The sequence below is a fragment of the Urocitellus parryii genome, chromosome 4, assembly GCF_045843805.1.
Source record: "Urocitellus parryii isolate mUroPar1 chromosome 4, mUroPar1.hap1, whole genome shotgun sequence".
In the NCBI taxonomy this organism is placed as follows: domain Eukaryota; kingdom Metazoa; phylum Chordata; class Mammalia; order Rodentia; family Sciuridae; genus Urocitellus; species Urocitellus parryii.
Genome location: NC_135534.1, coordinates 184,699,998 through 184,716,986, shown reverse-complemented (window position 1 = coordinate 184,716,986; position 16,989 = coordinate 184,699,998). Strand labels below are relative to the sequence as shown.

General features: G+C 36.1%; 1 protein-coding gene across 8 annotated transcripts in view; it reads right to left on the bottom strand.

Moving 5' to 3' along the window:
- Fktn (fukutin) overlaps window positions 1–15,288 on the bottom strand; it is a 99,465-nt gene extending 84,177 nt beyond the window's left edge. For 5 of the 8 annotated variants that reach the window (XR_003303105.2, XM_026414596.2, XM_026414564.2 and 2 more), the window contains exons 1-3: window positions 15,004–15,257; window positions 8,813–8,925; window positions 5,051–5,234 (exon numbers count right to left, since the gene is read on the bottom strand). Coding sequence is in view for 7 of the 8 variants with exons in the window: in XM_026414596.2 (XP_026270381.1) it covers window positions 5,051–5,155 (105 nt within the window). In the remaining variant the exon portion in view is untranslated. The other 3 variants (XM_026414572.2, XM_026414578.2, XM_077797070.1) reach the window with 3 other exon arrangements.
- Between the last annotated feature and the right edge of the window lie 1,701 nt (window positions 15,289–16,989).

The window sequence follows — 16,989 nt, the reverse complement described above, 5'->3', positions numbered from 1 at the left end:
CAATACTATGCCCCCAGTGACCTACTTCCTGCAGCTATGCCCCCCCACCACCACAATTACCACCTAGCAGTCCAAATTATTAACCCATCAATGGATTAATCCACTGATGAGGTTACAGCTCTTATAATCCAATCTTTTTGCCTCTGAACATTACTGCATTGCCTAACACATGAGCTTTTTGGAGGACATTTTTAGATACAAACTATAACACCAAATTTCCCCAATTTCTGAGTTCCTAGAAGGCAAGGATTAAATTGTATTTGTCATTTTATTTCATAGCCTAGTACTATGTTTGAGCCACAGTAAGCTTTTTTTTTTTTTAAAGAAAATCCTTTTTTTTTTTTTTAGAGAGAGAGAGAGAGAGAGAGAGAGAGAGAGAGAGGGAGGGAGGGAGGGAGGGAGGGAGGGAGGGAGGGAGGGAGGAGGGAAAGAATTTTAATATTTATTTTTTAGTTTTCGGCGGACACAACATCTTTGTTTGTATGTGGTGCTGAGGATCGAACCCGGGCCGCACGCATGCCAGGCGAGCGTGCTACGGCTTGAGCCACATCCCCAGCCCCACAGTAAGCTTTCAACAAATATTTGACAAATGACTGAATGTTCTGAAAAAATTAAAAATATGTCATATAGTTAGAGTCAATAAGGGGTTTTTAAAAAAGCCCAAATATATTCTAAAACATTTTTTATGGGATTTATAGTGAAATTTAAGGGAAAGGAGTGAATGAAAAAAAATCAGATGCCAATAAAGACTGGAAGAAAAAAATTTGGTGACTATAGAATTCCACTGATAACTGAATCAAATAAATATTTGTCATGAAGGAAATGAGTCAAATAAATATTTGTCATATAAGAAGAAAAAATCCTGTTTTGTTGTTGTTTTGTTTGTTTTATTTTTTATGTGGTACTGGGGATTAGAACCCCAGGGCCTTGCCTGTAAGGCAAGTACTCTACCAACTGAGTTATATCCCCAACCCTAATCCTGTTATTTATTTATTTATTTTTAGAGAGAGAGAGTTTTTTGTTTTTTTTGTTTTTGGTTGTTATTTTAATGTGTTCTTTTTTTATTTTATTTTATTTTATTTTTGACATCAAGAGAGTTTTAATATTTATTTTTTTTAGTTTTTGGCGAACACAACATCTTTGTTTGTATGTGGTGCTGAGGATGGAACCCGGGCCAAACGCATGCCAGGCGAGTGGGCTACCACTTGAGCCACATCCCCAGCCCTAATCCTGTTATTTTTTTTTTTAACCTTATACAAAATCTTTATTTTTTCCCCAAACCACAAGTTATAGGTTCTATGAAGCTCGTTTAAAAAATCAGTGATGTTAAAATACATACCAAACTAACATAAGGACTCATTTCTTTTAAGTTCCTAGTACTCTAGAACTTTGTAATTATTTTTCTAACAAAAGTCTTTACTGTCATTTTTTAAATGCTGTGCTTTATTAGATTACTCTTACAAAGGTCAAAAAGTTATATGACATGACTACTTGAATTTAGTGCTTATCACAATATTTATTGTAAGTATAAAAGTTCCAATAAAAATCACTTTTTCTAGTTATCACACAGAGAGCATGTTCCATGTGTTAGGTATTTGCAAAATTATAAAATATAAGGATTTCAAAAGAGAAGATTCTACATTTAAGACTCATTAGCAACATATTTTGTACTAGTAGAAAAAGATAAAATTACTTTAAAATGGTTTCAGTGTTTATTTACTTTTAATCCTGTTATTTTTGAAGGCAGAGTTCAACATGCAGTTTCTTAAAGGAATCAAAATTCCAATTCCTTAATTTGCATTATCTTTAAATATGCCCATATAGAATCAAATGCCAATACTTAAAAAAACACTAAAGTCTTCAATAACTGAGTTTTTTCAGTTGTGCATAAACTCTCAAATCTAAGGATAAGAAACACTAACTATGGTGAATTCAACATGATAGCCTCCAAGTAGCCTTCCACTCTGCCTGTCAGTGCCTTTCCTTATGGTAGAAACATCATTCTTCTACTTACTTCTGAGCCACTGAAGTTTATAGTGGACTGAAGTCATAAATGTAATTTGTAATGGTGAGAAAGCTACATTTACTAATTGAAACTGTTTGGTCAGACAACTTAAAAATAGTTGAAAGTCTGAGAATAAGTAGAAAAAATTTTAAAAATACCCTTTAATTCTAATTGTTAAATTAATTATTAATAATTCTAATTAATTTAGAAATTCTTTCACATTTCTCCTGGATACTGCAAAAGTGGGAAGGGTTGGAGAAGAAGGGAAGTAGTACTTCATAAGTTTGCCATATTAAATCCGACTATCAAACATAATATTCTTCCTCCAAAAACGACCTATTATTATTCTTCAGAGCAAAGTGGAACAAGACAACAAAGATGAAGGGAAAATCATGTTTCTTAATTTTAATAAGTAATTGATTCACTAAAAAAATTCCAAATTTTTTTTTAAATTCCAAGTTTCTTGCACATGATATAAACAACTACAAGATGAATTTCCATTTCTAATGATGGCATATAAAATTGTTTTCTGTGAATGATTACTGACAAACTTGAAATCCAAACTCCTCTTCCATCTCTCTCTTCCCTACGTCTAGCCAAACACACATAGGTTACAAAATATAACACAAAGATATCCTAGCACACCACCCTGTAAGTGGCCTCCTAAGTAGTAAAAACAGCTGATTACTTAAGGCACTAGTGTGGTTTATCTTGACTAAGTCAAGAACACCATAAGGTTGGGATTACTGGAGTTTTAAACAAACATTGCTTTGTCTTTCTTCCACCTAAGCATTAATATTTTATCATTTTCTGTTGTGCTTCAGCAATCCTTAAAGTCATCTTTTTTCATATCTTATCAATCTTTTTTAATTAATTAATTAATTTTAATTAGGTATATGACAGCAGAATGCACTTTTTTTTTTAAGAGAGAGTGAGAGAGAGAATTTTTAATATTTATTTTTTAGTTCTCGGCGGACACAACATCTTTGTTGGTATGTGGTGCTGAGGATCGAACCCGGGCCGCACGCATGCCAGGCGAGCACTACCGCTTGAGCCACATTCCCAGCCCCAGCAGCAGAATGCACTTTGATTCACTGTACCCAATTGCAGCATAGCTTTATATTTCTATGGTTGTACACGATGTAGCGCCACACCATGTGTGCAATCATACATGAACCTAGGGTAATTATGGATATCTTATCAATCTTATGAGCAAGAAACTTAATATACCTGGAACCTATTTCACTCATTTATGAAAAAGTGATAAATGGAGGGTTGTTAAGAACACTGTAACAACTGAACTCAATTCAATTTATCAAACTGTAATTAAAGCTTAAAAGGACTAGAAAACATAAGCTATTAATATTTATCATCTTCTGAGCATCTACCATATATCAAAACCTAAGTTATATGTACCACATACCTCAACCAGATAGTTACTATTAGCCCTATTTAAAGAAACTGAGGCTCAAAGAGATTAAGTGATTTGTCAATGAATGAGGGATTTGAACTCTCTAAACCCCAGAACTATCTTTCTAACCATCCAAATCAAGAATTATTGCTCTTGCTACATTTATCAAATTATAGGTCTCTTGAACTTTGTTCTACCTATCTCTGTGTTCCTGCTAAATACCCTGTGTATAACAATTGATCAATAAATACAGTCTGAATAAGCACACAAAATTAGGTGCAGTAAAAAAATCAATGAACAATTTAATCATATCCTAGACAGTCCTAGAGATATCTCTTTGCCTTTTTGGTGTGCAATGTAACCTCAACTTGTGATGGTTTGATTAAAAATATTTTGACTTTCTGATGGTGTGAAGTGATAAACATTTTGTAGAAACTACTTTGAATTTTGATCTTTCCCTAGGCTAGCAAGATATAGTACTACAGCTGTCATCAGCCATGTGATCACAAAGATATACAACTGATAGTCTATTGTATACTATGCTATGATATTCAGTAATTAGGCATATTAAAATGCATTTTTGACTTATAATATTTTCAACTCATAATGGGTTTATAAGGACATAACCTTCATTGTAAATCTGTACTTGAAAGTTGGAGCCCATAGAACATGCTCACAAGGCTACCATACTACAACAGTGTGTACTTCAGAGGGTTATTCTACTTATCTACAGAATTTTATCAATAGATATACTAGTTTCTCATTTTTAATGTTATTAGATAACTAAATTATTCAGACCTCAGACCTCATTTAGTGGGTCACAGAAAAGCTAACCTTGTTTGACCAGCTAGAGACAAAAGGATTCTGTGGTCAGGCCCTGAAATAGACAGAAGTAGGTCTCCTTAACTCTAAGATAGTAAATACCTCTTTCTTCCTTAACCAATAATAGGTATTAGTATAATCTTTCCTAAAGACACTGAAGAGTACTGTAGTCCTTCTCAACACAGTGGTACTGCAGGCATTCACTACTACTGGAAGAATCTATTAGTTTCCAAACATTATCTCTACTTCTTTATTTCTATAGATATAGACAAAGGCAACTTAGATTATTACTCTTCCCTGGTAGATTCTAAATTAAAATGTATATACTATAGTAAAATAATTTTGATATTGTATACAATTGTCACCAAATTTCTTAACTGAAATACTTTTTGTAGCAGATAATTTTTATATGACTATATGAGAAAACTGCAATAAACATCACCGAAACTTGGCACTTTTTTTAATATTTATTTTTTAGTTGTATTTGGGCACAATACCTTTATTTTATTTGTTTATTTTTATGTGGTGCTGAGGATTGAATCCAAGGCCTTGCACATGCTAGGCAAGTGGTCTACTGCTGAGCCACAACCCCAGCCCTGAAACTTGGCACTTTTGACTTCAGCGTGTAATTATGAAAACATTTAACTATAATTCTGAATTACTGGCCATATTACACAAATATAAGACTCTCAGTAAGAAATGTTTCTATAAAAATTAAAAGACTGTGATTAATTTATGTACTGCAAAAGGGAAATATATTAAGAAACTATACAGCTAAAGGGAAGTCTAAAGATAAAAAAAGAAAAAATTACCTTTGCTGATAAATAATGCTTGTAGTAGTACAACTGAAATAGCAGAAATGCTGAACTTGTCAATGTTAAAAGGGCCAAAATCACGTTCTTATTGATTCTACTCATTAGTCTGTGGTGTTCACTTGGTTGTCTTTCAAATGTAGCCAGGTTTTCATCTTTTTGGATAGGAAGATAATCTTGTTTTCTGTGAATAAAAATGTATTTCTGAAGAGACAAAAACCTGTGTTTTAATTATTTTTACCTGTAACAATCAGCAACAGCATAGATAGTTATTTAAAGTTCCACAGAACAGTCTGACCAACAGGGATTTTGGGAAGGGTTTCTACAAAGTTTCTGATCCAGCAGATTTGGTATGGAACCTCTGAAAGAGCACTCTGACAAGTTCCTAGATGATATGGATGCTGCCGACAATATTGAAAACCATTACCACAGAAGAAACTGAGAAAATTTCTGGTCAAGACACACATGTATGATAGCTCTCCATAGTATTTTAAAGATTTTCAAGAGTATGGAACCTAGGATGTGATCAGTTTTTATAAATGTCCCATGTATGTTCTCAGTTTTTTGCAAATGTAATGAATACCATTATAAATAATTTTGTTTTTTCATCTTGGGTGCTATCTCTGATTATTTAAGATAAGAAATTTAGTATAACTATGCTTCTACCTTTTCTCCAATATTTGCTTTTGATTAAATATATGCTGTTTAGATTGTCTACTGTCTACTCTTTTTTTAAATGTTTATTTTTTAGTTTTAGGTGGACACAGTATCTTTATTTTACATTTATGTGGTGCTGAGGATAGAACCCAGTGCCTCATGTATGCTAGACGAGCACTCTACCACTGAGCCACAACCTTAGCCCCCTAGATAATCTACTTTATTCCTATAAATACACTAATACCTTTATTACTTGATGTCTAAGTTTTATATGTCTTTTGTTCTCTACCTAAAAAATAAAACATTGGCAAGTTTATACCACCTTCTGCCTTCTTACCTTTTTCAATCCTGACTTTTACTAGTTACTTCTACTTTGTAATAGTTCTACACTATTCCATAACTACAAATCTCATTTTGTTTTTATTCCTATAATGTCCCCTGTCAGTCCTATTGCTGTATTATCTCTGTTCTTTTATGGATGACTGATATTCATCTTTTGGCAATTTATCAAGAAGAACTTATTACAATTTCCACTTATGTTGAGTTTTTGCATTGTTCAAAAATAACTGTCAATAGTTTGACAGTCTGGGTTTGAGGTCACACTTTATCTCCCTGATAACTTATAGGCTATTACATTATCTGAAAATATCCGATTCCCCAATACCACTTATAGTTAATCTAATTCGTTAATGAGACAAGCAAAGGATGCATTCCTTACCTATGAAATTCAATTTTTGTTAAGCTAGATTTTGTAATGATATGTATATTAGTTTCCCCTTAATCTTTATGTGTCCTTTCAATCTGTTAAGTAAAGATACCTTTGTGGAAATTTTTCTTAAGTTATATGTTCAAACAGTTTTTAATTCTCTATTTCAAGAACCCCAATTAAGCATTTGTTTATCTCTTTTCATTCTCATTAACTTTTGCTCAATTTTTAGAAGTCTGTCATCATATCTTTTTCTTAGTTTTCCACATTAATATTCCATTTTCCTCCAAAGTTTCTGATTTTGTCTTTCTTTCCTGAGCTCTGCCAAACTATGATTCATTATATGCTATTGTCTTACTATTTCTTTCTAGCTCTTGAGCCAATTAACTTTGCTGTTTATTTAAAGGATAAACTTATTCTAGTAATTTCTTTAAGGCTAGTACAGTTTTCTCATGGGTTCACTATCATTTGTTTTTCCCTTGTTTCTTTTCTCTATTCTTCTTGTAGGATTTTTGTGTACTGTGCTCATTTCCTTTTTATTATTATTTATCTTTGAATGACTTGAGTTCCCTTTGGATTAGTTATTTGCAGGAGTACTGTGAAAGGAAGAAACAACTGTGTTCTAGACTAGAGGTACTCTCTCTGGCATACAGTAAAGCTCTTTCTGACAAAATGTTTTGTACAAGTGAATGTGAAAAAAGAGAAATTGTGTGAGAATAAGCGAGAGAAAGGTGTTTACATATTACTATCTCCAAGTGTCAGAAACAGGTAGCAAAAGGCCACTTACAATCTCTCTTTTGCCTCAGCAAGACTGTCACCTGCAAAGACAGTGTATTTGTGTGTCATCTCATTTTTTTTTTTTTCTTGCTTGCTGGTTCATTTTGCCAAGCAGTACGAGGAGGTTCCCAGAGCTTTCCTAAGTATCCAGATCCCACTGTAAACAACCTTTCACTTTTTGCTCCTCCAGCTCTAAGACTGCTTTCTACAAGGATCCTCTTTAACATATTCCTGCTTACACTTGGCAGTCATTTCCCAAATATTTAGATTTGGGGTTACAAGTCTTCTAGTCTCAGGGAAAATGTAATTACATTTCTATCTCTCATTTTCTGTTACTTCAATGTAATTTCAGATAGAAGAGGGCACAAATGTCTTTATTCTGCTCTCTTAAAAGCAGAAGTCTTGGTTTGAAGTTTTAAAACATGTAAATGAGCTTATAAGGCTGAAACCTAGGAAAAACCAATACTCTTAAGAAATTACATAAGATCAGCAAACTACCTAACAAAAATGATAGCTATCAGCAGTAATGTAAATTATCTACCTCATCTACAGATAATGTATGTAAGCATAGACAAGTGGATAAATCATGGTATTCCTTTCCTAAAACTGTGAAAACTATCAACATGCAGCAACGTTGATGATGGTGTTATTTTCTGCTGTCACCTAAAACCTGCTAAAATAAAATCAATACTCTGAAAAAGACTGTTTACAGGATAACAAGGAGAATATACTTCAAGATTTCAGTTCAGTTTCTTGTACCTATTTTAAATTATACATCAATGTAATATATGCTGATTCCTAGTGGCATTCAGATTGTGCCATTGCTTATATTCTCCTAAGCTCAATTATCAAAATTCTAAGCTCAATGCCAAATAATGGTAAACACTAGAAATCAAATGATAAATATGATACACTTCCCCAATTTCTAAGAGTTTAGAAATGAGTATGGGAGCTTTCCCAAAGAACAATGACAGTAGTGATGGTGGTGGAGGATGTGATGCACCTAAAGAAGAGGATGGGAAGGTTTTCCAAAATGTGCAAGACTCCTGCCTTATCATCACTCATCTACTAAAACCCACTACTCTAGTTTGAATAGACTCAATCATAGATAAACTATAATAATAAAATAATAAAAGGCAATAATAATATAGTGCAATTGCTATGCTGGAGTACAAGTCACTATCGATGCATAAGGAAAGGCAACTAACTTTAAGGCTTTTACTGATTTATATTTTGAATCACAGTAATTGGTGTACATTAATCATTTCCCTCATAAACCTAAAATTGACTGAATTAATATCAAGTAATAGTAGGTATATAAGTATACTATAATATACTACCCAATGTTCAAGAACATTAAAACTATTTATATAAAAGGTCTCTGTCCTGCAGGAGGTTTACGATAAAACATAATATGAAATATAAAAAAATAATTTTTTAGAGTTTAAAGCCATATATGGTTCCAATTATCAAACAATAAATATTAAAAAGTAACATAAAAAGATATAGCATGGAACCTAAGTAAAAATATTATTGGTGTACAAATTCCATCAAAGTAAAAACACTAGGAAGGATAGATAATGCATTTTCTTTTTAGAGGAGGAAGTTGATTTAGAGCTCACAGTTTAAGAGGTCTCAGTCAATGGTCAGCTGGCTTCATGGCTCTGGGTTTGAAGTGAGGCAGAAAATCATGATGGAAGGGCCTGGTAGAGGAAAGCTTCTCAGCTCATGGCAGCTAGAAAACAGACAGTTGGGGAACAGTGAGGAGAGGAGAGATAGACACAAGACATAATCTCCAAAGGCACACCCCCAGGGCCTTACTTCCTTCAGTCATACTTCACCTGTCTATAGTTACCATCCAGTAGTCCATTCAAATTATTAATCTACTAATGAGGATTAATTAAGTGGATTAATCTACTAATGAGGCCACAGCTTTCATCATTACCTAAAAGTCCTATTTCTTAACCTTAGAAAGCATATGGACTGTGCTTTCAAAACATGAGCTTTTTGGGGAACATTTTAGATCCAAACCATAACATTCTGTCCCTGGCCCCCCCAAAGCTCATGTCCATCTCACAATGCAAAACACAAATACAAAACAACAGTTTCAGCATTGTTCAAAAGTTCAAGTTCAAAGTCTCTTCTGAAACTCAAAGCAAACTCTCCGCTGTGAGGCCCTGTAGAAATCAAAAACAAATTACATATATTCAACACACAATGATACAGAGTAAACACTCCTATTCCAAGAGGGAGGAATAGGGGCATAGAAAGAAGGAATGGGAGCAAGGCAAGACCAAAACACAGCTGGGAAAACAAGTCCTGCCATCTCCACATACAGCATCTGGGGCACATGGTGGGAAGATTGATCTCCAAAGGACTTGGGGCAGCCCTGCCCCTTTGGCCTTGAGGGTTGCTGCACACATGGCCTCTTAGGCCAGCTGTGTCTGCAGCCAGCAGATTTCCTCAGGAGACATTCCACATTATTGGCATCTTTTAATCCCACATTGCCCTCTCATGGGTTGCTTGAAAAGATTCTGACCCTGCTACACTTTGCATAGCCTCCCAAGACCTTATTACGAAATCTCAGTGGAAGCCTCCATGACCATTAATTAACTCCTGCATCATGCTTTCCTGGAGACCAACAACATGTTGGACAATGCTAAAGTCTTCTGCCAGTGTGAGCAGCAGCTGGGCCCCCTTAGACCATGGCTGCATCAGCCCAAGTACCTAGACAGCTGAGCATGATGAAACAAAACACTGGGGAAGCAACTTCCTGGACTTCATTGGCTGGGCAATTAGGGTGCCCCAATGGTTGCTCCTTAAATGAGTTTTCACCTTTATACCCTTGATCTTGCCATAGGTCTGGTCTTGTTGATTCCTGAGATACCTACATCTTCGCTATTATTTATGCATAAAACACACAGTTTCTCTTCAATGGTCATAATCTCTTTAGCAATCAACTTTCCTGGTCCCAACTTTAAAGGGACTTCTCTGGTCAAACCACAGATTTTTCAAATCATTCACTTCTGCTTTCTACTCCCGATTATCATGGTAAACATGGCTAAAAGCCATCAGCAATACCAATGCCACTCAATGTTTCAAGGTGGTACCAATGTTGTACCACCTTAAAATTTCCTACACCAGATTAATTAGTCCATCATCTTAAAATTCAGTCTACAGAAAGTCTCAGGATATGGACAAAATGTAGACAAGTTCTGCATCAGAATATAATGTGTGGCCTCTACACTAATTCCCTTTGAAGTCCCTGTTCCCATCTGAAACCTCATGAGCATAGTCTTCCCAGTCCACATTCCTATAGGCATTGTGGTCTTCTGGGCTCCAATCAGAATCAGCCATTAAGTTCTGCTTACAACACTCTAAGGCTTCTCCAGCCTGTATCTTCAAACTTTTCCAAAATCCTCTGGCAAATCAGTTGTAAGGGTTTCAGAATCACATGGTGAGGTATGTCACAGGAAGGACCCAACTTCTTGGTACTAGTTACTGTGTTAGCCTTTCATCTCTGTGACCAAAATACCAGACAAGAACAACTCAGAAGAGAAAAAGTTTATTTTGGGCTCACAATTGCACAGCTCTCACTCAGTCCATGGTTAGCCAACTTCATGGCTTTAGGCCTGAGGTAAGGCAGATCATTATGGTGGACAAACATGGCAGAGGAGGCCGCTGTGCTCATGGCAGCCAGGAAGCAGAGAGTGCAATTTAAGAAAATATACTTAAATTTCCTAAAGAAGATGTATATTGTGTCAATGGAAAAAAGAAAGAAGTATTACAGAGATAGTAAATCAAGATGAGAGAAAACAAAGGAAAAATAATGGTAAATGTTTGTAGAAAAAAAACAAAGTTGATGGGATGCTTCATTAAGAGGTTTAAGCAGTCCAAGCATCTTGAAGTTCTAATGTAAATATGAGAAGGTTAATATAAGTATAGTATATTACAGCTCACAATTACTCTTACATGATGTGGAAACAGAACATAACTAATACATAAACAGAAATCTGAAAATGAAGAAGAAATGGGTAGATCTTCCCAGCTAAACCATGGACGGATTATGGTATCAGAACTATCATTCCTCTTAATCTTTAGGCCTGAAAGAGCTAGAACCGAAGACTGGCCACCTTCATCTAAGAACAAACACCTTCTTTTAATCTTTCATTATCAACTTTACTGTGTGCTAAGACACAAAAAATGTTGGGGAAAAAATTGGTAGTAGATAAAAGTCATCCACAAATGTGATGGAAAATATATAGAATGAGAAGTTCAAAACTGTTTTCAGATGACTCTTTCTATAGCCAAGATCAGCACTGCATATTCTTTCAGCATCCTACTTGCCTTTTTACATTATTATTCTTTTGAAGGCACTGGAATGAAAGACTTTGGCCTTGACATGAGACACGTCCTGACCCTCACATTTTTGAGAACTGCCTGAGCATGGGTCTGTTTGAAGGATTATCAACTCCACCCTGCTTTTTAAAAATTCCACTTCTTCCTACTCCTACCTCTGGATCACCTCTGTTGAAATCAGGGCCTCTTGGACAAGCACTGACCTGCCTTGACATTTAATTTAGGTTATAAAATTAGGTGTTAGCCTGGACATTTCAACGCTGCTAGGTCCCAACTTACTCAGTGTAGTATAAGCCAGAAGAACTGACAGCAAAATAAAACAAGTTGAACCACGAAGGGAAGAGGATAATGCAATTATGGTTAGAATGCTGAGGTAACAGGATGGGAGGCATAAAGACAAAATGATTCTGAAGATGTATTTAAGAGGTAAGACAAGTCAACAATTTCCTGATGTCCTCAGAAGCCAAAAAAGGCTCACTAGCATAGCTACTCTCCAATCTCCTCTAAATATTGTTGTTCTTTTTTAAAATTAATTATTTATTTGTTCTAATCAGTTACACATGACAGCAGAATGCTCTTTGATTCATTGTACACAAATGGAGCACAATTTTTCACTTCTCTGGATGTGAATGAAAATACTAATTATGCTAACATTTTCCCATATTTGGAGTAAGGGAATGGTGTTAAATCAAGTTATTTTTAGGTAAGTAAAATTTTCCCCTCAAGATGCAAGTACTGGGGCTGGGGATGTGGCTCAAGCGGTAGCACGCTCGCCTGGCATGCGTGCGGCCCAGGTTCGATCCTCAGCACCACATACAAAGATGTTGTGTCCGCCGAAAAACTAAGAAATAAATATTTAAAAAATTCTCTCTTAGAAAAAAAAAAAAGATGCAAGTACTGAACTCCTTGGTTGAAGACATTTGGATATTTACATTAGTAAAACTGCAAAGTTAACAGAATTAAACACAGGGTTCCAGGTGTGTGAAGTACTCAGTAAAACCTTTAAATGTAAATATTTTTACACATATAAAATCTGAATGGATGTTTACCGCTAGTAACAATGTTTATTCTTGGGGAGAATTTGGGATTTTTACATTGTTCTTTGAACTTTTCTATCCCAATAATTTTATAATGAGCATGTATCCTTTTTATAATGAATAATTTTTTTCATTTTAAAACTGATGATGGATAATATTAAGTGGTTTAATAACCTGACACATTTGGGAAACAGGATCTAGACTCTTGTCATTTACAAGTATGATCCTTAGATTAGTAACATCAGTTGGTGTTTGTTGGATATAGAGAATTTTCAGGCCCAACATCAGAATTAGATTCATAATGTAATTTTTAACAAAATCTTCAGGTGACTCATATGTGCATTAAGCTTTCTGAAAAGCACTGATCTACATATTAAGACCTTTACATACAGGGACAATAAGAACAATGTTTAACTTGTTCATCATGTCTCTAGTGCCTAGCAGTGCCTTAAACACATATTTAGTGAATAAATATGTAAATGATATAGCTTCTTGGTAAACAATCATAATATAACTGTAAATATCTATTTCAATCATTCATTTTCTGCTGGGTTTACCAGAAGTGGGTGAAGAATATTTGCCGTAAATGCTATTTGTAAATTACTTCAATAACAATGTTGGTTCCCTAGAACCTATAATTATATATAATTTTTTTTTAAAAGGAGTCAATCTTTTTTTTTTTTTTTTTAGTTGAAGTCGGACATACTACCTTTATTTATTTATTTCCATGTGGTGCTGAGGATTGAACCCAGGGCCTCACAGGTACTAGATGAGCACTCTACCACTGAGCCACAATCCCAGCCCCAGGAATCCTTACTCTTTGATCTGAGATCCACAGGCCTCATTCAATGATTTCTCTAGCCTCCTATGTATGGGTATAGCCTATAGTTCCTGTCTCTAAAACCTCTCCCTCAACACAAATCCAATATCTCTTTTAATTACCAAACCCAAGAGAAAACTTACTATTTTAAATCCAGTCTACTTACTCTCTCTGCCTGTTTTCAACTCTGTACCATACACCTCAAATTTAACATTCAAAGTTAAATGATTTTATTCTGTATCAACTCTCTTCCTTTTTCCCTTCAGAAGGTAGCTCTCCATCCTCACAGACTCAAATTTTTACAGGAGAGACACTACCTGGCCCAACAATATCACTTTACAAAGGCGAGTAGGATCTAAAAGATTTAAATGACAGTCAAGAGGTTAGTTATGGGAAACATTAGATTTATAATACAAATCCCCTTACTCTCAACACACTATTGCATGCTGGAATTTGACAGAATTCCCATTTTTGTCAATAGCACTTAGACACGCTTTTTAGAAACACGGGTTCAAAATATATAGATCCATGAACTCAAATGCTGCGTTCTTTTGATATTTCATGCTTATCATCTTCTTCCTCTTCAGAACACTGCAGTTTCCACTTTGGAGTTCCTTCATCATTCAGTGCCATCCTTCCTTCTATTTCTATGAATACACTCTAAAATATGAATACTATTCCTGGAGTTTATAGCTTTATCCCTAGTGTGGTTCCTAATCATTCAAACCAAATCATTCTTCCTCAGACTTCAGCTCAAGAGCCTTTTTTTTCTGGGCTTCCTTCTTTTCCCAAATTTTAATAAACCACTTTATTCTCACTCACTGATATTTGTTCACAGACTGATTTTTATTCATTGGAAATCTGCCATCCTTAAAGGCAGAAAGACTCTGATATATCAAGTGGATCATCTTTTTATATTTAAGAAAAACGAGTCTCAGAGAAAAGTAGCTTGCTTCAAGTAACTTGGGAACTTGGTGACGGTGATGAAATTTGAATGCAGTTCTTTGGACTCTTAATGGCCACTTTTTCACAGGTCCACTCAATCTTTCCCGACATTCCCCCATTAGCAATGCACAGACACACAGCAAAGCCACATAAAACTTTATTTAGCACACTTGGCAGTGTCCATCCTATTATAAGCACACAAAAGGGATGCTTTAGTATATAATTCTCCAAGTGACTTGAAAGCTTAATTTTTTTGGGGGGGCGGGGGGTGGGGGTCCCGCCAAAAAGGGCGTCAGGAGCGAGATGGTTAATTAATTACCTTCTCTCTACAAAGCGGTTGCAGGTTTCCACTGCACAGAACTTCTTCACAGGGCATCAAAGCCCTTCCCAACTGGGGACCAACTTTAGTTTTAACCACATTATTCCTGCCTTCTCTCTTCTGTGGGCTCATTCCTCCAGCCACTACCCTAATATGTATGCAAAGCTGCCTAAACCTGGCAGTTTCTGTCCTCCTCCCACGACCTGAAACGCTGTCCCCAGAGATCCTCTCCCAAATTCCGGGTCAGCTCCCACAACTCGGCTCTAACGTCACAACCCTAACTCGGCTCCTCCAAGCCTTCCCAAAACTGAACTTGTCACAAGATGAGTTTACCTACTGACACGCCGGGGAGCGTGGGACGAACTGGCCGAAAGGACATCTACTACGAGGTGCTCCTCAACTGATTCACTGTCGAGAACCCAGCCCGAAGCGCGCTCAGCCTGTGGCCGGCCTCGACCTCCTCCCCGCGGAGAGAAAGGAGGGTGTTCAGAAGGGCGGGAGGCACCAGCTGAGGGTACCCGAGTCTACCGCAAGACTTGTCCGAAGGCGACCGCCCATGCCCAGCCACCGAACCGAGGTTCCCCACACCTTACCTCCCTCCACAGCAGCAGCGGCAAGTCCGCTTTACGGCACTCACGGCAACGGCTGCAAAAGAGGCCGTCAAGCGCGGAGCCGCACTAACCGGGTCGGGTGGTGTCGGACTGACGGCGTGGTCACTCTGCACACTGCCTCGCCTGGTTCACGGTCCCTGCGCTTTGTCACCGCCCGAGGTTTACGGTGACTTTAGGATCTAGCCACAACTCTAACACACTGTGGCAACCTAAGATTTTAGGAAACTCTGAGGGGACGATGACCTAAAGATGCATCAGCCGAGTTGTGTCCCCAAAGCGTGTGAGTTCGCCAAAAAAGATACAGTAATACTCATCAATAGATGCTAAAAATTAAGGTAAAAGGTTGATGGGAACTATAATTGATGGGTTAGGCTGGCACCATTGGAACCCACTGATAGACTTCATATCATTGTATGACACCCAGACATTAGGTGCTTCTTGATGTGTTGTGAGAAGGTAGCTAATACCTTCTATGAAGAATTCTTGCCCCCAAACTGAAACTATATTTAATTAAAACTCTACATCTATCAGTATGGAGAAGTGATCCACTAAAATAACAATGTGAGACATTCTATATTAGCAATTTCCTAGTTTCTTTGTCATTTAAAAAAGTTGAAAAAGTTAGAAAGGGGAGAGCTATCTACTACAAAATCAGAAACTTAACCAAATGTTATGTGTGGACTTTATCTAGACCTTGATATGAATAATAAGCTAACCATAAAAAGATATTTTGGTAATAATGGAAGTTTTCGTATGTAAGCCAATAGGTAGTAGTTAAAAAATTAGTTAATTTTTCTAAAAATTTAATGGAATGTGGGTTCATTTAAAAAAGCCATCATGGATGTGTACTGCAATACTTATCGGTGAGATTTTTTAAAAAATGTAAACATGGCAAGTGGAAATTATAATTGAGTAACTAGGAAAGGGGGAAAGTGTCAGGTTTTTAGAAGTACTTGTTCTGTAACAACCTAAAAAAAAAGGGGGGGGGGCAGTTTAAAGGAGATGATTACCCTGTCCAATTTTCTGATTTGAGCTAATTTTTTTTTTTTAAGTATGGATCAACTGAAGTTTCTGTTTTTCTTACATAAACCACAGGCTAATGTGTCATCTACAATTCTTATTTATTTTTTGGTTTGTTTGTTTTGTAAAGTGGACCTATGGTCCACTTTTTTTAAAGATACAAGTGAAGGAACTTGAATTCAGAGTCCTGGAAAAAAAATTGTGGGGCTGGGTGTGCAATCCTCTGTTATTATTTATAATTATCTTGAGTGCAACTAACTTGTTGGAAACTTTAGTTCTTCATCTCTATAAAGTTTTCCCTATTTTCTTTTAGATTTTTTTTTTCCTGTAGTTGTGTATGGACAGCATACCTTTGTTTATGCTTATGAGGTGCTAAAGATTGAACCCAGTGCCTCACACATGCTAGGCAAGCGCTCTACTACTGAGCTACAGCCCCAGCCCTTTCCCCATTTTCTTATAAATAACTTCATATTGTTTGCATTGGTTTAAATACTATGTAAATTATAACAATGTCTGCCACTGTCTAACAGACCTGGGGACAAACACCAGTATTTATTAAGTATACTAGAGGATCAGCTATGAGCCTTCAGCTCACCATGTCAGTCAGTATGCTTTAATATCTGGTTAGCCAATGCAATTACAAGAGGGGCACAAGGGTGGATAACAGCCGCCTCCATTACAAGCAAAC